The 20,771-nt window shown below is 42.8% G+C and overlaps 1 protein-coding gene across 2 annotated transcripts in view; it reads right to left on the reverse strand.

Annotated features, from left to right (window-relative positions):
- Nucleotides 1-3,583: 3,583 nt before the first annotated feature.
- The window catches only part of LOC310855152 (hexokinase-1-like), a 40,976-nt gene continuing 23,788 nt past the window's right edge, over nt 3,584-20,771 (reverse strand). For both annotated transcript variants that reach the window (XM_083760045.1, XM_083760044.1), the window contains exons 8-21: nt 20,524-20,679; nt 20,156-20,243; nt 19,753-19,898; nt 18,856-19,048; nt 18,605-18,716; nt 15,362-15,510; nt 14,123-14,242; nt 12,920-13,015; nt 12,740-12,839; nt 11,805-11,988; nt 10,806-10,961; nt 8,762-8,849; nt 6,660-6,805; nt 3,584-6,122 (exon numbers count right to left, since the gene is read on the reverse strand). In XM_083760045.1, coding sequence (XP_083616171.1) covers nt 5,960-6,122; nt 6,660-6,805; nt 8,762-8,849; nt 10,806-10,961; nt 11,805-11,988; nt 12,740-12,839; nt 12,920-13,015; nt 14,123-14,242; nt 15,362-15,510; nt 18,605-18,716; nt 18,856-19,048; nt 19,753-19,898; nt 20,156-20,243; nt 20,524-20,679 — 1,897 coding nt within the window. In that variant the 3' untranslated portion in view covers nt 3,584-5,959. The remainder of the gene's footprint in view (nt 6,123-6,659; nt 6,806-8,761; nt 8,850-10,805; nt 10,962-11,804; nt 11,989-12,739; nt 12,840-12,919; nt 13,016-14,122; nt 14,243-15,361; nt 15,511-18,604; nt 18,717-18,855; nt 19,049-19,752; nt 19,899-20,155; nt 20,244-20,523; nt 20,680-20,771) is intronic.

Raw genomic sequence — 20,771 nt, forward strand, 5'->3', positions numbered from 1 at the left:
CGAGAGTAATGGCTGTGTGCAATATTGAACAGTCAAAACTATTTGGATCAACATGCAAGTATCAACAGAATAATAATAATTATGTCATAGGTATGGGGGCCTCATATTTGATCTTAACACGAGCCTCCAGATTGCTAAGGCCACCATATACGTATGAAGATCACGACACTGACCTCATCCAACCCTGGATAGCCATACATGGAGAAGACTGGATCATCACCAACTGTAGATCTGCATACAGTATATGGAGCCGGCCAGCAACTCTATATCTGACGTCAAACCCTTAGATCTCCATATATGGAGCTGACCAGTTCTGACATTCCAGATGTTGATCCTCCCCAACCTGTCCTTCCTCTTCGATGTTTCCCTTTTGACTGATACCTGTCCATTCAAACTCTAGACGGGCCCGCCCCAAAGTTATTAGTGCATCCGTGCCCGGCAGCTGGCAAAAACCCCCCGGAAATTAAGGCCTGGCCCTAACTGGGCTGGTCTGAGGCCCCGTCTGGCCTTACTTATTGGCACCCATTTTCCACCCTACCTGGCCCGAAAACGTCAATAAAAAAGGGTCTTATGGCCATTCCCAGACCTGAACGAAAGAACATCACATTGATGCACCTGGATGTATCCTCAGTGATGTATCACAATGTCATCAGGGTTTCGGGTCTCGCAACATCATACCCCTCACTCAGGTGACCCAGCCGGGGTGATCAAGTCCCGACTTACGTCCCAGTAGCTACCCACGATCAGTCCCACTAGGGAAAGACCAGGGCCACTCAGCGCCGCGCCCAAACTAATCTGCCAGGACTGGGAGGTAGACCATTTTGGCGCGTGGAAAGACTAGGCTCTGTGGGTTGACTCCTGTCCGGGCCCCTCCTACGTCTCACCTGTAGTTTCAGCACAACCTTGCGCTTCTCTCAAGGCGTCTAAAGGGCCTTTCAGGGGGTCACGGCATCATCAGTGCCCATACCCGAGGCCGGGTTGGCGAAAGGGCCTTTCTGTGTGGAGTTTGCATGTTCTCCCCGTGTCCCCTAGGGTAGGTACCTTCACAAAAAACATGCAGTAATCCTGGTCTCTAAACTACCTCCCACTGGCCAGCCGCGGCGCCTGATGCAGTGATAATTGACACTGGGTCGCCCGCGACTCACCAGACCTGTATTCTGTTTAGCTTTTTTTTCCGCTTGCGTTGTTGCACTGCTCTTGATTAGACCTGTAGCAGACCTGTCCTTGATCCATGCGACAACATGTGCGTTCATCGCTGTCCGTTTGAAAGGACCTTTACTGGTGTTTACTCCCTGAAACAAACACTTATTTCACCTTCCTCATTGCACTGCATTTACTGTATTATGTCGCTTGCTCTAAAGTACATATACATTGGATTGGAATGGTGACATCTGTGAATGTTTTGATCATTTGTAACCTGAACTTCTTGAGTTGCGAATAAAACAAATCATATAACACCTCTTGTCCCGGTTGGTGGCTCTGCCTGGCCCTATACCCAGTATACCACACGGTTGGTGGCTCTGCCTGGCCCTATACCCAGTATACCACACGGTTGGTGGCTCTGCCTGGCCCTATACCCAGTATACCACATGGTGGCTCTGCCTGGCCCTATACCCAGTATACCACACGGTTGGTGGCTCTGCCTGGCCCTATACCCAGTATACCACATGGTGGCTCTGCCTGGCCCTATACCCAGTATACCACACGGTTGGTGGCTCTGCCTGGCCCTATACCCAGTATACCACACGGTTGGTGGCTCTGCCTGGCCCTATACCCAGTATACCACACGGTTGGTGGCTCTGCCTGGCCCCATACCCAGTATACCACACGGTTGGTGGCTCTGCCTGGCCCCATACCCAGTATACCACACGGTTGGTGGCTCTGCCTGGCCCCATACCCAGTATACCACACGGTTGGTGGCTCTGCCCGGCCCTATACCCAGTATACCACAAACCAGCCGTACCTTTGCCAAACTCATCCTAGATCCAATCTTCAACGTATGTTGATGCCGTCATCAGTGTTGGAAAGTAACTAAGTACATTTACTTAAAGGACAACTTTAGTTTTCTTTCAACCAAGGTTCATGTGTTAGGTTGTTATTTTTTTTTTTTTTTTTTTTAAGATATTTTTTTTGCGGCTTACGCCTTTTATTGATTTTTGAAGGGACAGATAGTAGGCTGACAGGAAACGGGAGAGAGATGGGGGGATGACATGCGGTAAAGGCCGTGTCGGGTTCGGGAGTCGAACCCGCGGCACACCGCGACTGGATCACCAGTCCGGTGCCCAGACCGTTACGCTACGGCCTGGGCCTGTTAGGTTGTTATTAGAGAAAGTAAGTGTACTTCTTTTTCAGTTGCTGCTTTCTTTTGTTTTAACGATTTTTGCTATTTTTTCTAAGTGGCTAAATATGCATTTTTTGACCAAATTTTACAGCGATTTCTTTATTATTATTTACTATAGTCCTACTAGACCACTAGGAAATTACATCTGGCCAAAAAGATCAGATCTATTGAATGTAAAGGGGGAGGTGAGGTGACAAACTGACATTGGGCCTATGGCACACAGTATGGCAGCCCATAGTAGTCAGCTGTTCTTTCAGACACATGGAAAACAACTACTGTGGCCAGATGTAATTTCCTGGGGTCTAGTAGGACTATAGTAAATAATAAAAAGAAATGATTTATTATTACATATTTAGCGACTTTTTCTAATGCCCCTAAGCTAAATATATATAAAATAGTACAATATCCAAAATCAAAGATATTATCCAGTCTAATATCATGATATGGACATAATATTGATATGGATGATTGGATCTGGACAACCCTAATTATTATTATCGAGTCATTATTGTGAGAGGGGTGTAAGTTCTAGTTAGATGAACCAGCTGTTGGGCATCTTTGGGCTATGTTACACGTGACATGAGTAAAAGTTTTTACAGTTTGCCCTATTTTATCCCCTACACAATGTCAATTAAGTACTGTATAGGGTTTAAGAGGTTAAAAACAATAGGTCGGGAGTGGCTTATTGTCAGTATCAGCCGATAACATTACACGCAAGAGTAACCCCTCAGAGATGGATGCTGAGGTGGAGTGCCACACCTACCATCAGCTGAGTTCCCAATAATTACCAAGTCGTGGCCGGGATCGAACTCATGAACTCGTGGTCCAAAGGCACGAGCTCTACCGACTGAGCTGCCCGGACATAAAAACAAAAATGCTAAATGTGGATAGTGAAGCTTTTGGAGGGTATCAGTTGCTCAATTACTGAAGGCTACAAATATTCTTTACCTTTTTTAATGTTTTTTTTTGTGGCTTTCGCCTTTATTTTATATATTTTATGGAGGGACAGACAGTAGGCTGACAGGAAATGGGGAGAGAGATGGGGGGGAAGACATGCAGTAATGGCCGTCGGGATCGGGAGTCAAACCCGCGGCACACTACCAGAGTGGATTACCAGGCAAGGTGCCTGGACCACTGAGCCATAGCCTAATTCTTTACCTTTTTTACTCCCAATGATTTTAGACAATGAATAATTGTACACTCTGATGTGGTCCAAACAAAATCCAAATAAGAATGTCGGAATTGAAACACAGCTGTTTTTATTAAGTGATTGATTGACAAGTTGTGAACAGAAACACAAGTTGGGGAAACTGACTACTGTGACTAGGATGGAAAAGAGACCATCGTTAGTAGCCTATAGAAGACGTTTGAATCTTTGCTGTGCTAAAAGGTTTTATTCATAGCCAGAATTTGACCCAGTACAGTCAAACACCATCACCAAGGTAACAACAACTAAAATAATCTCTACACTGCATCAGTGGTTACCATAAACCATAAATAACCTCACAAAATGATAACGCTTCTCTTCTAATTGTATGCAGTACCTTCAAGTTTGACCAAATAGTGTCTGCTTCTAGAATAGATTCCAATAAACACAGGGGACAACATGATAAAATACATTTTATCTGAGGTACTGTTGCTACTTGATTACCATATTTTCATGAATTTGACCCCTGGTCGTTTCCGTTTTACGGGCATATATAAGCTTACTGTATGTATGAGGTTGCATGTTTTACAGTGTTTGTTATTATGACATTAAAACACAACATCTGAATGTGTTAAATGTCAGGAACAGCAAAAGGAGTGCATCTCACTGGGTAAGTATAGGAGGAGCTTTAAATTTTTTGTAAAATTGTTATTATTCCCTTTAAGCTTTCCACTACTGAAGCCATACAGTATGTTTCGTCTCACTGGCATGTTATAGCTTCAATTTGTGAATTATTATCGCCAATAAATAACTGAATATTTGCCGAATGATGTTAAGAATGCTACCACATAGTAATGCTATGGAAGGCATTGTTACATATTATGTGGCTATATGGTTCAACCAAACACTGTATACAAATGGCTCTGATTGCTAAGAATGATCAATTCTACAGAGTAAAATATAGGTGGTATTTGGATTTTGGACATATACTATAGTATTTTACAGTACACCAAAGTAGTGCAGTAAAAATGATTTAATGTAACACTGAATCTTAACATTCAGCAAGCAGGTCACTATGCATGGCTTTCCACATGCACAGATCTCGCTATTGAAGAAATCCCTCTCGTCAACCTGCTGATAAATGATTGTTCGATATCCGAGAGGAATAGCTTTGTATATCCTCCAGTGCAGGACAGATACAGGGCGAGAGACATATGGCTACAACTGCATACATCAGTATTGCAGTAACAGTAACATTCACCCAGTACAAAAATAAAAATAAATAGCACAATTGTATATATCATAATGTATTATGCCTGGGTGAGAGATTATAAACTTTTCAGGAAAAGCATTCCCTTTTATTCTCATTGGTTATTTGCTTTCAAATGATCTGACACAGCAGAGCAGACTTTGTCAATGACTCTCGTCTAAAGCAGCTGATAAATACCCCTCCAGCAATTACACATTTTGCTAGGAACTAATTACTAATCTCATTGTTCCATGCCTTGTTGAGCAGGACTGCACAACCAAATATGTTTCCACCTTTCATTTGCAATTAATATTATGATGACATTGGAGATACAGTGCATCTGTACAGATTAATAGTCTGATAAATACCACAAGTTTAGTATGCAAGTGTTTTCAGAGCTAATTTAATTCTGAGAGTATACAAATTAAGTTCCATTCGTAAGCTCCCAGAATTACAAAGGGATAAATTAACACTGAGGATTTTAATGTGTAGTGCTATAATGCTCCCCAGAAGTTTGATCAACATTTTGATCCTTGGGCTAGTGAAGATAAACTACGGTGGGGAGCATTATTACAGGAGTGTGTAAACTCTTCATGATTATTACTTTTTTTTGGTTTGTTCTCTACCTGCTCAATGTGCAAGTTATATCTCTGTGTGCTTAAACTTAGTGAATGCAGACAAACCGTGCAAAAGCTGCAAAATCTTAAAAGTTATAGCTGGTTTGTGTTAAAATGGCAAAATTACATCTAAAACATAGTGCTTGACTGCATTATGTCACACGGACAAGGACAAAGCAGTCTCTCTCCATCTCTGCCATGTGTACACAGACTGAAGCAGCTATTGGAGTGTGATCAGTTTCAAGCTGTGCTCGATTTCATTGTGGAAGAGGAGAGGAGGAGAGAGAAGAGAAGAGAAGAGAAGAGAAGAGAAGAGAAGAGAAGAGAAGAGAAGAGAAGAGAAGAGAAGAGAAGAGAAGAGAAGAGAAGAGAAGAGAAGAGAAGAGAAGAGAAGAGAAGAGAAGAGAAGAGAAGAGAAGAGAAGAGAAGAGAAGAGAAGAGAAGAGAAGAGAAGAGAAGAGAAGAGAAGAGAAGAGAACAGAACAGAACAGAACAGAAGAGAAGAGAAGAGAAGAGAATGGTGGACCCAATGGAGGATAGCAGATTACAAAGAACAGGGAGGTGTATGCGGCCACAGAAGAGAAAGACAACAGAGACTGTGTAGTTTAACTACTGTTGAGCTGAGCAGCAGCGAGCTCCTCTCTCATCCGACAGCCAACAGCTGTAATGAGAGCAGCCCCTTTCCCACTCCCGTCCTCTGACAGCAGGAAGGTGACATTACAATGAGGGGCGAGCACCTTCACGGTCTCATTCATGACCTTGGAGAAACTATAGGGGGAGAGAGAATAAAAGACAGGGTGAGAAAAGTGATGAGACTGTCTGGAACATCATCTTGAAACAACAACAGACAGAGACATTATAAACCAGTGGTTCTCAACTCATTTCATATCAAGGTCCATTATTTATTCAGCATTTAAGCCACGGACCACCACTTGATGACATTAAGCCTTGCAGACACAAGACTTAGAATATTTTGCAGCCGTGCTCGGGAATACATTTTAGTTGATCTAACCCTTTATGCTGAGTGCCAAGCAGGGAGGCATTGGGTTTAATTTTTACAGTCTTTGGTATGACCCGGCCGGGGATCGAAACCTGAAACCCTCCACTTTCAGGGTGGACACTAACCACAAAGCCACTGAGCTGGTTGTGTATGCACTGTTAATGTGGAATTTTACAACTGAGAATAGGCAAATAGGCCCAAATGGACCACTATAGATTTGTACACTCTCAGCTCCACTCCCTCCCACAGTGCAGTGCGAGGGATGGCACTGTGGGTGCAACTAATGGCTAATGAATGCTACTCACTGTGGGTGCAGCTTGTACAGTGTTCCATCAACGCCCACAGTGACGTCCAGATGGTCCAGCCCTCTGTTCTCTCTGATCTTATCGACCACAGCCGCCATTCCAGCCCCACATATCTGTGCTGCACGACGTGACACAGCTCCACATACCTGTAGTAAAAAATAATAATAATAACCTTAAAAATACCATATGATCCAAAGCTTTAATCTGTAGCTGCTAATATAGAAAGTCAGTTTGGGTGGAGGACATATTGCATTTTGAGCTTCATGCAGTACCACTTGTCAACCAGTACAGCCTGATCATAATAATAATAATAATAATACATTTTATTTATATGGCGCCTTTCAGGTCACTCAAGGTCGCCTAACAAAACAGAAAAGAAATACAATACAATAAAGCAAGTTTAAAATACAGCAAGTTTAAAATACACACAAAGGCCTGCAGCAGACTTTTACTCAAGGTGGGAGTAAGCTTGTCTGAATAGGTGAGTTTTGAGGTGGGATTTGAAGGTGGGGAGTGAGTCCATGTTTCGAATGTCGGGGGGAAGGCTGTTCCAGAGGCGAGGGGCAGAGCGGCTGAAAGCTCTACCCCCCATGGTGGACAAACGAGCTGGGGGAACAGTGAGGTTGGTGGAAGAGGCAGACCTGAGTGACCGGGTGGGAGTGTTGATATGGATGAGATCAGACAGGTATGGGGGGGAGAGGTTATGGATGGCATTGAATGTGTTGAGGAGGATCTTGTAATCTATGCGGTATTTGATGATATGGGATATAAACATCTCAATAGGGCATAGAGATTCCCCATAGAGATTTACAAAAATATACGGTAATAATATAAGCCATCCAGGATCCCGAACAGCTGGTAGACAAACAGTGTACTACAATAACTGCAGTTGTGTTAGTTATATTGTATTAATGTACATTTCTCTAACACACACTTGTCACACTGGTCAAAATAAGTTTTTTTTACTATTTTCTTTTTATGGATTACAGATTTAGCAGTTCATTTCCACCACACAGTTTAATAATAGGACATGATTCTGCATTTACACAGTTTATCACATCGCTGTTATGTTATCTCATAAATTGCTCCACTCACACAAGCTCTCGTCACAAGACGAAGCTGACAAAAAGGCGTTGTATTTCTCAGTCACAATAGACTGAAAACCACAAAACTGGTCTGTACGTGCCCTACTTAAGTAAAAACTTTGAGTACTTTTTTCCACCCCTGAACGGGTGTTTAGCTGTACCGGGGGAACACCCAGAGGACGAGGTGCATTGTTTTTGCGAGGTGGAATTGGGTTCAGCAGAGATAGTGCATGGTCCGCTCCCCAGGGGGAGTGCACTCACGCTCCCCAGAAAATCCCTGGGGGTCATTGACATGAAAACGTTTGAGAACCACCGATAGGTTTTTCAGAAAACTGTCAGGATTTAGAAGGTCTTAAGTTAATACCAAGTACATATGTGTGGTTGGTTGGAGGTGGTCTCCCTACACTTACATTGAGATAACTATGTGTGGTGCTACTACATATTTGTTCACAAATATTGGTTTTGTTGCTTAACAACTCAAAAATAAGGGTCAGCCAGACATGCTTATTGTCTGAGTCACTTGACATGTGTAGTTTAACTTGCCACTGATTAAATATGGAAAATAAACCTCAAATTTTAGGGATGGAAATAGCACACATTTAGCAGATTTAGACACTGTTCACTTTTAAACTGGTTTGCAATAATTTATGTCTACAGAGACAGATACACAGCAGCAGCAGCATTGGTTTTGTCATAACAAGAAGGATGATTGATGGAAAGGATGGATTTCATTTCCCCTGTGGCCTGGGGCCCATATTAAAAAAAGTATTCTGAAAAACCTATGTTTCTATATCAGTGGTGCTGCTCAAACCTTTTCACCCCCAAAAATATACAGCATGTAATTGGCCGCCGACCCGCATCTCTAAATATGTTATTCCAGGGACCCCCAGAACCAAAGATTTGAGTTTAAAAAAAGTTTGCTTTAAAAATATATATATATTCAAAGATTTGAACACATTTTCCAAAAATATTTGAGTCAAGGAAGCTGTCATCACAGGTATTTGTATTTTCTCTCACCTGTTTGACTATGATACTGTCATCAGCGGTCGTGTCCAATCCCAGGTGCTGCAGAATGGATCTGACCTGCAGTAGAGCCAGGCGGTCACTAGAGGGAGACAAACACGTGCAGATAGTTAGTTACAGTCAGCCACACACCCAGGGCCTAGGAATAGGATGCCAGCAGTGGCTTGGAAAATGACAGCAGTGTACAGTAACTAAGTGCATTTACTTAAGTACAGTAGTGTACTTAAGTACGATTTTGAGATATTTGAATTTTTTTTTTTTTTCTAATTTCCAATACTTTTACTTCTACTCCACTGCATCTCAGAGGCAAATATTGTACTATTTACTCAACTATATTTATTTGAAAACTTTAGTTGCTAGTAACTTTGATTATTAATGCACAACATACATTAACCACTTCTGCCCTATATGCTTTTCGGCTATTTGATAATAGCAGATCTACAACCTCACAACGTGTCGTGATGCAACACATTGTGAGCTTGTACATCTGCTATTTTCACATTTGAAAACTTGAAATGGGACATTCTGCATAGTGAGTACTTTTTACTTTTCATACTTTAAGTACATATTGATGACAAAGGTACTTTTGTACCTTTACTAAAGTAGATTTTGAATTCCGGACTTTTACGTGTCGCGGTCGTGGAGTAGTTCTACATTGCAGCATTGATACTGTTAACTGCAAGACCCGGATATATTTCTACTTGCAAAAAGAGATTTCAACCTTTATACTACTTTGTACTACTAGGACTTTGCAGAGGAAATTATGTAAAAAATAATGTTATGCAAATGCTCATTTATAATAATTATTAAAATAATAATAATTTAATCATTTACATTTGGGGGATATCTTTCACAATAATAAATGTACATGTTCTAGACCAGGGGTGCCCAAAAGGTAGATTGTGATCTACCAGTAGATTTATTTTGAAATTTCTCTGAAGGATAGTCCCTTGAATTGCAGCAACTCGTTTTCAAACATACAACAAACCAGTACAGTACAGTACAGTACAGTACAGTACAGTACAGTACAGTACAGTACAGTACAGTACAGTACAGTACAGTACAGTACAGTACAGTACAGTACAGTACAGTACAGATCACAAAGGTAGACCACATGACATCTCCCTAAAATATATCTATCACTTGAATTAAGATGACTTGATTGATTGATATTATTGATTGATAAAAAGGGCCTGTCAGCTCAAACGCACAAGAGTGTTGCACACAAACGTCATTACCAATTCCATTTCTCCTGTCTATTTCCTGTTCCAAGTGTGTCTTATGTAACTATTTCCAGCAAAGGGATAATAATTATTTTGGTCATTAGATCTTGTTGAGCTGGTCATTTTGAAAGTAGCTCTCAGGTCAATATATAATATATTACAGGCATTTACTTACTTTTATCAGGGTCAAAGGTTAAAATTTGTTCAAAAGTCCAGAGATTTTGAAGTTCAATTTCTGTCTCTGTATTTATATGCAAATGTCATGACCAATGGCATTGCAAGACTAAACAATGAACATCAATGATGATGTAGGTGAAAAAAGAACAGAAAGAAATATATATTAATTAAGTAAGTAATTAATTAAAATTAAAATGTTGAGAAAAAGCATCGCTGGGGCTTGCAGGTTTTTAAGTAAAACATGTGAATACTTTTACCACCACTGATGGGAAGATTAACATTAGCATTAAAATAACCTAACATGTGTGAACGCGCAGAGTTTTCAAAAAGTATTTATTTTTAAAGACGTCGCGGACAAAGCCAACTCAGCTCGTGACAAATCATGACAATAAACACAAACACATCAAATAATTAGTAAGAAGAAAAACAAAACAAAAAGTGTTGTACCCTGCCTTTTTTACCAGCTGCTGTGTAAGCAAGCTGGTCAATAAACGCTGGCCGGTGCTTTCATGCCCACTTTCTGTACTTGAGACCTATCTTTCTCATTGGCTGCCTCGTCTCTAGTCGACCTCTAAGCCAATGGGACAGCAGCACGCACACACGTAAACACGCACGCACGCACAATGACCTGGTCCTACCTCTCTATCTGCGAGAGGTACTTTGTCTCAAAGATGCCTCTGGTCTTCAGCGTTTCGGAGATCTGACCTCGGAACAGGAAGCCTCTCTTGGTCAGATCAATCAGGATGTTCCTCACAATTTCACCAAGATACATCCCACTGCACATCTTCTCAAATCTGTCTCACACACGCACACCCACACCCACACCCACACCCACACACACACACACACACACACACACACACACACACACACACACACACACACACACACACACACACACACACACACACACACACACACACACACACACACACACACACAAAAACAGAAACAGAAACATCAATCACATGTGGTCTAATCGATTCAATAACGGTGACACGTTCAGTGAATGGACTTGCAGTACAACTTGATTGTTTTCCATTAAATGTTGTTTGCCTGTGTTGTTACTGTCTGTCTAGGGCAGGGGTTTTCAACTGATCACCACCACCCTGACTTAGAATCAACCTGGGGACCACTGAAAAATGTAAATATCTACAAATCTTCATTACTAAATGCATGGTCAGGGATCACATGCAATACCTTCACGGACCACCAGTGGTCCACGGACCACCTGTTGAAAATCCCTGGTCTAGGGCAAGCCTTGTGATGTAGGCCCGCCGCCCTACTGCCATTTTATAAGACAAGTAAGACGCGCAAACGCGTGAAGCGAACGCAGCTCGTGTGTGTGTGGTTGTGTGTGTGTGTGTGTGTGTGTGTGTGCTACAGCTGCGCCCTGTGTGTGTGTGTGTGTGTGTGTGTGTGTGTGTGTGCTACAGCTGCGCCCTCTGGTGGCGGGCGGGTGGTGTAACAGCGTGACACACACAGACATTCAGCCCTTGCTGTCATAGTAAGTGGCTCACTGCGTTCGCAATAATTGATCAATGGAGACAAATTACAAAGCTTTTGCCCTACAGTGCACTCACATGATATGTTCTATATTGTATACAGTATGTGCTGTGTGTGCGTGCGTGTCTAACCTCTGTTTGCCTGGGTTCAGGGAGAAGTCGTCCACAGCGTGGTCGTACTCTGTCCTGATGTCATCCAGACAGCCGTTGTCTCCGAACGCCCCCCACTCCATGTTGATGCACATCCTGCCCTCGTCTCCCTCCACCAGATCAATGTTCCTCATCTCCTCCATGTAGCACGCGTTGCTGCCAGTGCCTGCACCACACCACGGATACATAATATACTCAGTGGTGGAAACTCTGACAGCAATATTCTATGAGGGCAATTCTGCAAATGTCTTTGCAGTTTTCTGAAAAACCTCATGTTTCTATGTCAGTCGTTCTCACGGACCTCCAGATATATATGTATTTGGCCACCGACCCCCGTCTGAAAATATGTTATTCCAGGGACCTCACCCAGAAGCAAAGATTTGAGTTAAAAAATAATATATATTCCAAGATTTGTGCCACATTTTCACAATTTTTCTAAAATAGCAGATCTACAAGCTCGTAGTGCGGCACTCGGTGCATCTCTATGAGCTTGTAGAGCTGCTATTTTAGCATTAGCATTGGGTTGCTATAGCTAGCGGTAAACAGGCCCATTTGTTTCCATTTTTACACTCTCAGAGTTACACACTTGTACGGGGCCATCTGGAATTGGAACCCAACCAAGGACACTTTGAGACCCACTGGTGTAGCAGAATGTTTCCAGGGAGCCAACATGCACAATAGCAGAAACCTAAATTAATATAATTGGTAACACCAGGAAGTCGGAAGATTTATATCCAAAATGGCGTACAGTATGTGTGCATAGAGCCTATTGACAATACAATGATTTAAGTGAAAATAGAACAAAAACAGACAGATATCAATGACAACACCGGCATTACGTTAGTCCAGTTGTGACTGAGATACCTTTCATGAACCAACGTCAAACTGAGACAGTTTAAGAGGAAAGTAAAGCACACCTGCAATGAGTCCGACCTCACAGGTGGGCTCTTCGTAGGCACAGGTCATCAAGGTTCCCACGGTGTCATTTACGACAGCAACCACATCCAGATCAAACTCCTAAAGAGACAAAGTCACACTGCAGTCAGCATTACAGTAAACGAGGCAACAAACTCCTGTCCTCCTCTGGTGTATCCTACCTCTCTCCTCTTGATGGCCTCTCTCAGGAGTCCTACCACGTCTTCTCCCTCACAGTCTGTCGCCTTGAAGCCCTTAGTCCATGTCACCAGGATACCCTAAACACACGCACACACACACACACACACACACACACACACACACACACACACACACACACACACACACACACACACACACACACACACACACACACACACACACACACACACACACACACACACACACACACACACACACACACACACACACACACACACACACACACACACACACACACACACACACACAACCGGTTAACGTCGGCAAGGATGAGTTTTTTTTTCTTTTTCATGAATGGAGCAGGAATTGTGGGGACAGATATGTAGAGTGGATATGTTGAAAAAACAACACGAGTGATTGACGCTTCATTGCGTCATTGGAGCATAGAAAAAAGTGCATGAGCTCAACACACGGTGTCAGGGGTCAGTGTGTATAACCTCAGGCTTCCATTGAAAATGACTTGCAGCCTGCTGTATGAATGCAGCATAAAGGTCCTTTCAAACGGGCAGCGATGAACGCAGACGTTGTCGCCTGGATCAACGACAGGTCTGCTCCAGCTCTGCTCAAGAGGAGCGCGGCAACGCCAGCGAAAAAAAAAGGAGAATCCAGGTCTGGTGAGTGCACGAAACAAGCAAGTGTGTGACAATGTCACGGGACCGCGGCCAGGTAAATACGCTTGCCCCTCGACTGCAGAAAAAAAAACGCAGTTCTCATTGAAAATGAACTATAGGCACGTTAAATCACTGCCCGTTTGAAAGGCCGAACTGTAATGCTACGTTCACACGGGCAGATATACAACGATACAGACTACCATTTATTTTTAACGGAAGCCCGCGACGTGAAGCTACAAAGCAAATCCGACGTTAAAATATAAAGATACAAAGCTACACATACTGTTGAACTGGCTTCAACTTCAGCGATAAATATGCTGTGAATCTTTGTATCTTGGCATCTGCCCGGGTGAACGCAGCATAAGTCTTATTATGTTGTATTACTTAGGCCAACTATATCCTGACACAGTTGTGTCAGGGCTTCACACACAGTATTGGATATTTTATCGGACAAGAAGCAGTGAGAATATATCGGATAGGAAGTGAGCACTTGCTGTCAGATATACTGATATACTGTAGGACACAGAGGCGTTGTGTACACAGTATACTCACAGCATCCAGGCTGGTCTGTCGGCAGGGGAAGGAGAAAGTAAAACCAAGAGGAAGACGAGCACTCTTCATCCCCATGTAGTCCAGGAAGTCACTGATACACTGGACTATGTGGTCAAACAACTAAGAGCAAAAACAAACAAAACAAACAAAAAAAGGTTGTAAGATTGCAAAATTGCAGCGTGAATTTCTTATTCTTGATTGTTTTGTTTCTCAGATTAACACTTTGGCCATGTAAACCTATGACAATAAAGCCACTTTAGAGTGGAGAGAGAGAGAGAGAGAGAGCAGAAAGAGTGAGAGTGTGAGTGAGAGAGAAATGTGATAATTCTGTACAAGGAAATACTTCTTCTTCCCCTCTACCAGCAAGATTTCCCAGCTGATAAAGGGAATTGAATTACCAAGCTTTTTAGTAACAAATGTGGAACTAGTGTTCATGTGATAATGGAGTGAAAATCTGTTGGGGCTGCAACTTGCAAGGCAAACCTAAGATAAACCTTAGCAGGAATGTCTTGCTACATTATCCCATACTGTACTGTATGTCACAAGAGACAGAAAGGGACGGGAGGTCACAGAGGGGACGAGAGGACTAAAGGTGATCAGATGGATCAGCCTCAGCCAGCCCACGGAGGGGTTAAGTTCAAATCTATCTTTTAACCACTTAAACACATGCTAATACACACCATCAGCAAGTTTACAAATGTCTAATATCTCTGCTGTCGGGAAGAAACAACCTAACTCCAAAATGTTCATTTTTCAGGAAATGAAAAATAAAAATAAATCAGGAAATGAAAAATATTTGTTTTTCTGGAAATGAAGAAAACCTTGTATTAAAAAAAAAAAAAAGCAATAGGCCTACTGCCACCTCAAAGTTGGTGTTGTGACTTGACTGTACATACAGTGATAGTCAATGACTTGCATGAGAGGGGGAGAGGTGGAGTGAGCTGTTTTAGCAGACAGTTTGAGGGTCCAGAGGTTTTGTCCGAAGCGCTTTTTACTACTTTTCATTGGTTCAATATATGTTTTTGTATTTCTTTCTTTCAAATCTCTCTTTTTTTGCACAGTAAAGGGTGTTCAATAGCACTGATTTATGCAAAAAATATATAAAACCTCAAAAATGGAGTTAGGTGATTTCCTCCCGACAGCAACAATATTTAGCATCAGCAAGTTTACAAACGTCAAATTAAAAATATACTTTCTGTTCACTCAATTTCCGTCTCAAAATGTGGTCTCATATCTCACCTCCTCTCCTGTTCCTTGCATCACTTCCATAGGAATGGCGTAGATCTTGTTGTGCATCTCCACTGTTCTTCTCTTCCCAGAGCGGATCTTCACCAACAGAACTCTGAAGTTGGTCCCGCCAAGATCCAGCGCCAGGAAGTCACCGTTCTCTGGAAACACACACACACACACACACACACAACACAAGCGAGGACTATAAGAACACATCAACACATCGGTCCTAAGATCCCGGCACTTACCTGTTGTCACTTCTAGAAAGATCATTTTAAATCTGTATGAATCACTTAATGCTATATGCACCAAAATACATGTCAGTCACGATCAAAGGGCATGAACCTATAGTAGGCCGCTGAGATCCTCTGGCACTGAATGTTTGATGGCATTTCGCCATTTTGAAAGCACCTACTGCTCAAGTCCTACTGTTTCCACCCTCGCTTTTAGGGATGCACGATTAATCGGTATCGGCCATAAAAATGTCATATCGGTAATCGTGCAACTCTAGTTTTTATCTCTGTTGCTATCCATGTACTCACTGTTTTTCTGATTTCACTGCTATTTTACGCTATTATTGATTTTTGCTTGTATTTTAATGTTGTTTACTTGTTTCAAGTTTTTGCTTGTCTTTATTTGTTCTGTAAAGCACTTTGCGCTGTCATGAAAGGTGCTCTATAAAAAAAGTTTATTTGTATTATTATTACTATTATTATTACTATTATTATTACCATTATTATTATTGTTATAATGTATTGTTATTATTATTAATGGTAAGAGACATGGAACTTTTAGTTTGTATGCCCCCACACTCTGGAACTCCCTGCCAGTCAATCTGAGAATGGCTCAATCAGTAGATGTTTTAAACATGATCTTTAAACATGTATTTTTGCCTTGCTTAAAGTTATCGTTATCACAATGATTAATCTGACATTGGGGTTTCTTTTCTGTTCTCTGCACATTTGATTGCATCTTTATGTTCTTGTTTTTGGACAAAAGATTGTACATGTACTGTCACATGTCCCTAGATTTAACCCCAGGGGTTGGGGTGGCTGACAATTGTTCATCACAGAGAGATGAAACAATGTATCTGTAACCTGATTGGCTTATGCCCATAATCACCTGATGAGAGCTGCTAATCTGATGGGAGTGGTCTGAGCCTCCCTCTCTCTCGCTCGCTCGCACGCACGCAGGCACGCAGGCACGCACGCAGGCACGCACGCACGCACGCAGGCACGCAGGCACGCACACATGTCGCATGCATATACAGACAAGTATACGCGCTCATGTGCAAACTATAAGCAACATGCTTAGGGTGAGTCACTACTTTCACTATTACTACAACGGAATTTGATTACCGGCATGTCAAACAGCCACAGCAGATGAATAACAAATATATAAAAAAAAAACTATACAATACAATACTACCGGTACTTACATTTCATGTGAATGTGTGTAAAAAAAAAACTATAAAAATAATAGTAAAGTTTTGGAGAAACATCGAAATGTTCCAAACATCGAAATGTTCCAGTTACCGACCAAAACAGGCTCACTGTTAAACACCTTCAAAACATCATGCAGAAACATTTAGAAAAAGACATTGGAGTTTATCTGGATGTAATAAATAAATTAATCAATTCATTAATAAATCACACCCACTTTACTTGTATTGTGTGATAGTTACTGTACTTTAGTCTGTACTGTACCGTACGTTGTTCAGTACTACAGTAGTACTGTACTCCTGTACTGTACTGTACTATATTGTAATAGTTATAGTGCAGTGTGAAGCTCAACAGCGCCACTTGAAGGTAGGTCACCCAGCGGTCTTGCAGCTGATCCTACTCCAAACGGACATACATTAGGGACACACACGGCCAAGTCGTTGGAGTGGTGTGCACCGCTCAAAAACAGTATTTATTTAGCGAATGCAAAGTCCTTAAGCCAAGCGGTTGCCTCCTGGTCTGCTGTATGGAGGGCGACTAATCCTCCTTAGAGTCTTTGGAGGACAAACTTTAACACAATCAGCGCCGGGATTCTTTCAAAATAGAAGCTCGGGGTGCCCGGGAAGACATGGCCCCTTTTACTCTGTAAAGCCCCCTCTTTAAAACCAGAGACATATTTTTGCTTGCTTACCTTGCTCTCGTTTCGATAAAATCGCTTGATGATCAGGTCAGAAGTGAGAAATTAAGAGCTTAGTATATCCATCTGATCAAAACCACGGAAAGCTCCCTAGATTAGTAGATACGAGGGATTCTTTCTGCAGCGGTGAACAGGGAAGTGACCGGGACCGCGGATGAACGAAGAGCGAAGAGTATGGTGGCCTTGGAGGCCAAAAATAAATAAATAATAATAATTCTGAATATTTTTCTCTCGTTTGATATCATTGGAAATGCGCTAGCACCCCGTCGGTTGGATTGCTTATGACGTGCCCCAGTCTGAACCAGTTAATGATGTGCTCCATAGTTTGTTCCTCACCACACACACACAGTGGGCTTGGCTACTGCCAGTCTGCCGCATTTGTGAAGGCTGGCCAAGCAGAGGCCATGTCCAGTCCTGAACCTATTGAGCATAGACCACTGTCTCCTTGGGAGGGTGGTGCCAAAAACAGTAAAACCCCCTTAAAACGATTAATCCCTTTAATAACACATGGAAATGGAAAGAGCTGCGTACAACCCAAGGGTACAACCCAAGAGTAAGTGCGCAACCAAGGGTACGTTGAACCACCCTAGGCACTGTGCGTGCATGTCTGCAGCCCAGGCAGGTTCAGGTGGGGGCGGCAGTGGGCTTAGGGGTAGAGTTGCTGGTTGGAAACTGGAAGGTTCCCACTTCGATCCTGCGGGCTCCCCCAGTGTTGACGTGTCCTTGAGCAAGACTCTGAACCCCTAATTGCTCCCGATGAACAGGTTGGTGCCTTGCATGGTTTCCTCCGCCATTGGTGTATGAATGTGTGTGTGAATGGGTGAATGTAATCTACGTAAAGAGCCTTGGATAAAGGCGCTATATAAATGCACCATTTACGAGACAGGGGTTCTGTTTTCACTTCCTCAAAGTTAGCTTATCCATTTTGTACACTCTCCGAGTTGAATTAACACATGATTTTACTGCATGCCTCTGACACCACCCCTAGTTATATTCCTAGCTATTGTTTCCTTATGGTCTTCCAGTGTGTGTGTGTGTGTGTGTGTGTGTGTGTGTGTGTGTGTGTGTGTGTGTGTGTGTAATGCATTTATGTAAAAGTAATATGCATGTCACCTGAGCCATCTGGCGTCATTCGTACGTAGGTTGGCAACATCTTTACAGTCGCAATGTCCTGAGTGCTCTTAGACAGGCCATTCTGAATTTCTGTTCTCATACGCTTCTTTACCTAAAGAAGAAATATAGCATCTTCTGGTTATTACAAAACTCACACAGCATACAGACACAAAAGCACACACTCCATCTGTCTCTCTGTATTGCTGTGTGTGCGTGCGCGCACGCACGTGCGTGTGTCTTTGAGCCCTCACCTCCAGCAGCTTATCGACGGTCAGTCGGAACTCCGACAGCGTCTCGGTGATTTGCCGTGATTGGTCAGCGAGTCGGTAGGCCACGGCCGTCACCATGGCGGCGCCCTTCCCACTGCCGCTCTCCGACAGGAGGAATCTGACGTCCGAGTCCGGGACCAGACGACGCACGACTTTATGGAGACGACGAGCATATCTAAAAAGAGAAAAGAGAGAGATTTAAAGACTACTAGTCCACTTTCCTAGTTACTTTCTAACAACTTTTAATAGCTGAGCGGTTAGCGAGCCCGCCTATAGGACTCTGGGCGTTTGTACGATTCCAGCTCTCAGCAATGTGTCGAGGTGTCCATGAGCAAGACACATAATAACCACCCTAACTGCTCCCTATCTCCACGCTCCTCTGTAGGCAGGACTCAGCTAAAGCTGAAAACTCAAGTACCCGCCGTGGGATTGTAATACATTATATAAAAGAAATGTTTTTCCATTTAAAGTTTTTAGTTTACTATCCCATTTATTCAATGCTAGGGTTAGGGTCCTAAGTAAGCCTTGCCGAGCCATGAGGTCCATATAGGGCAGGAAGGAGCCCATCTCCTGTTTCTGTAGCGTGAGGCAGCTTTATGTACAAGTACACCCCCTAGACATGACACTACAGTAGCACAGTATGTCGCAGGGCCTTACCCCAATGCTGAGTGCCAAGCAGGAAGGCACTGGGTCCCATTTTTCAAAGACTTTGGTATGACCCGGCAGGGGATCGAACCCCGACCTTCCAGTCCTAGGACAGACATTCTAACCACAAGGCCACTGAGCTAGGTTTAGGGGTCCTGGGAGGGTGTAAGACTACAGCCAGGAGAGTGTAACACTCACTGAGTCTTGTGTCTTATATTTGGAATTGCAACTCACTGTGGGTGCATCTTGTAGAGTGATCCATCGATGCCCACAGTAGTTCGGAGCCTCCCTGGTCCTTTATTGTCCTTCAGCCTCATCAGGATGGCACCCAGGGTGGCACCTATCAGGTTGGCAGAGCGGCAAGACACAACAGCACACACCTGGAACAGGAGGAGAGGAGAGACAAGTCTAAAACGTAATAATTGCATGACTTACATGAGCTTAATGTTGCTTCAAATGGTTAAAAACATGACATGTTAACATGCTTAGTGTTTTACATCCAGCATTACAACGATGTTGGATGACACTCAACATCTACTTGTGTTTCTCTCTCACCAAATGTGTAAAGTGTCATGAGGCAACTTGTGATTTGCCACAAAATTAACATTGAATTAATTTGAAATGAATCTATGCATACATGTTGCACGGCTACGCAGTCGTCAGCCGAGGGCTCTACGCCAAGGTTCATCAGAATCTCTTTGGTCCTAGCCAAGCCCTCTTTACTCCTAAAGGACAGAGGGAGAGAGAAAGAGACAGAGATGGAGCGATGGAGGCAAAATGCTAGTACAGATACTGTAGATACATATTGAGACGGGTACATATGTAGACACGGTTGAGGAGGATAGATATGTAGTTTGTGTGACCTAAAGGAAATGTTGTTATTATTGACCATTCTACAACTCTATCAGGGAGAGACTTTTTAATAAGGCGGATCCAAATGATGGGTCTTTCTATTGTACATTAATGTGCAAATGAGCTCAACTTGAATGAAGAGGATGAACTTACTTCTCTATGGCTGAGACATGCTTGGTCTCAATTTTCCCTTTGGTGAGCAGCTCCGGCGTGATCCTTCCCTCGAACAACATGCCCTCTTTAGCCATTTTGACCAGGATGAGGCGAACCAGCTCTCCCATGTACATGCCACTGACCATCTTCTCAAAACTACAACAGACAAAGTGAGAGAGAGAGAGAGAGAGAGAGAGAGAGAGAGAGAGAGAGAGAGCCTCAGAAACCTTTGAGTTTATCATCCATGG

The sequence above is a fragment of the Protomyctophum parallelum genome, assembly GCF_964188405.1.
Source record: "Protomyctophum parallelum genome assembly, chromosome: 2".
NCBI classification, from domain to species: domain Eukaryota; kingdom Metazoa; phylum Chordata; class Actinopteri; order Myctophiformes; family Myctophidae; genus Protomyctophum; species Protomyctophum parallelum.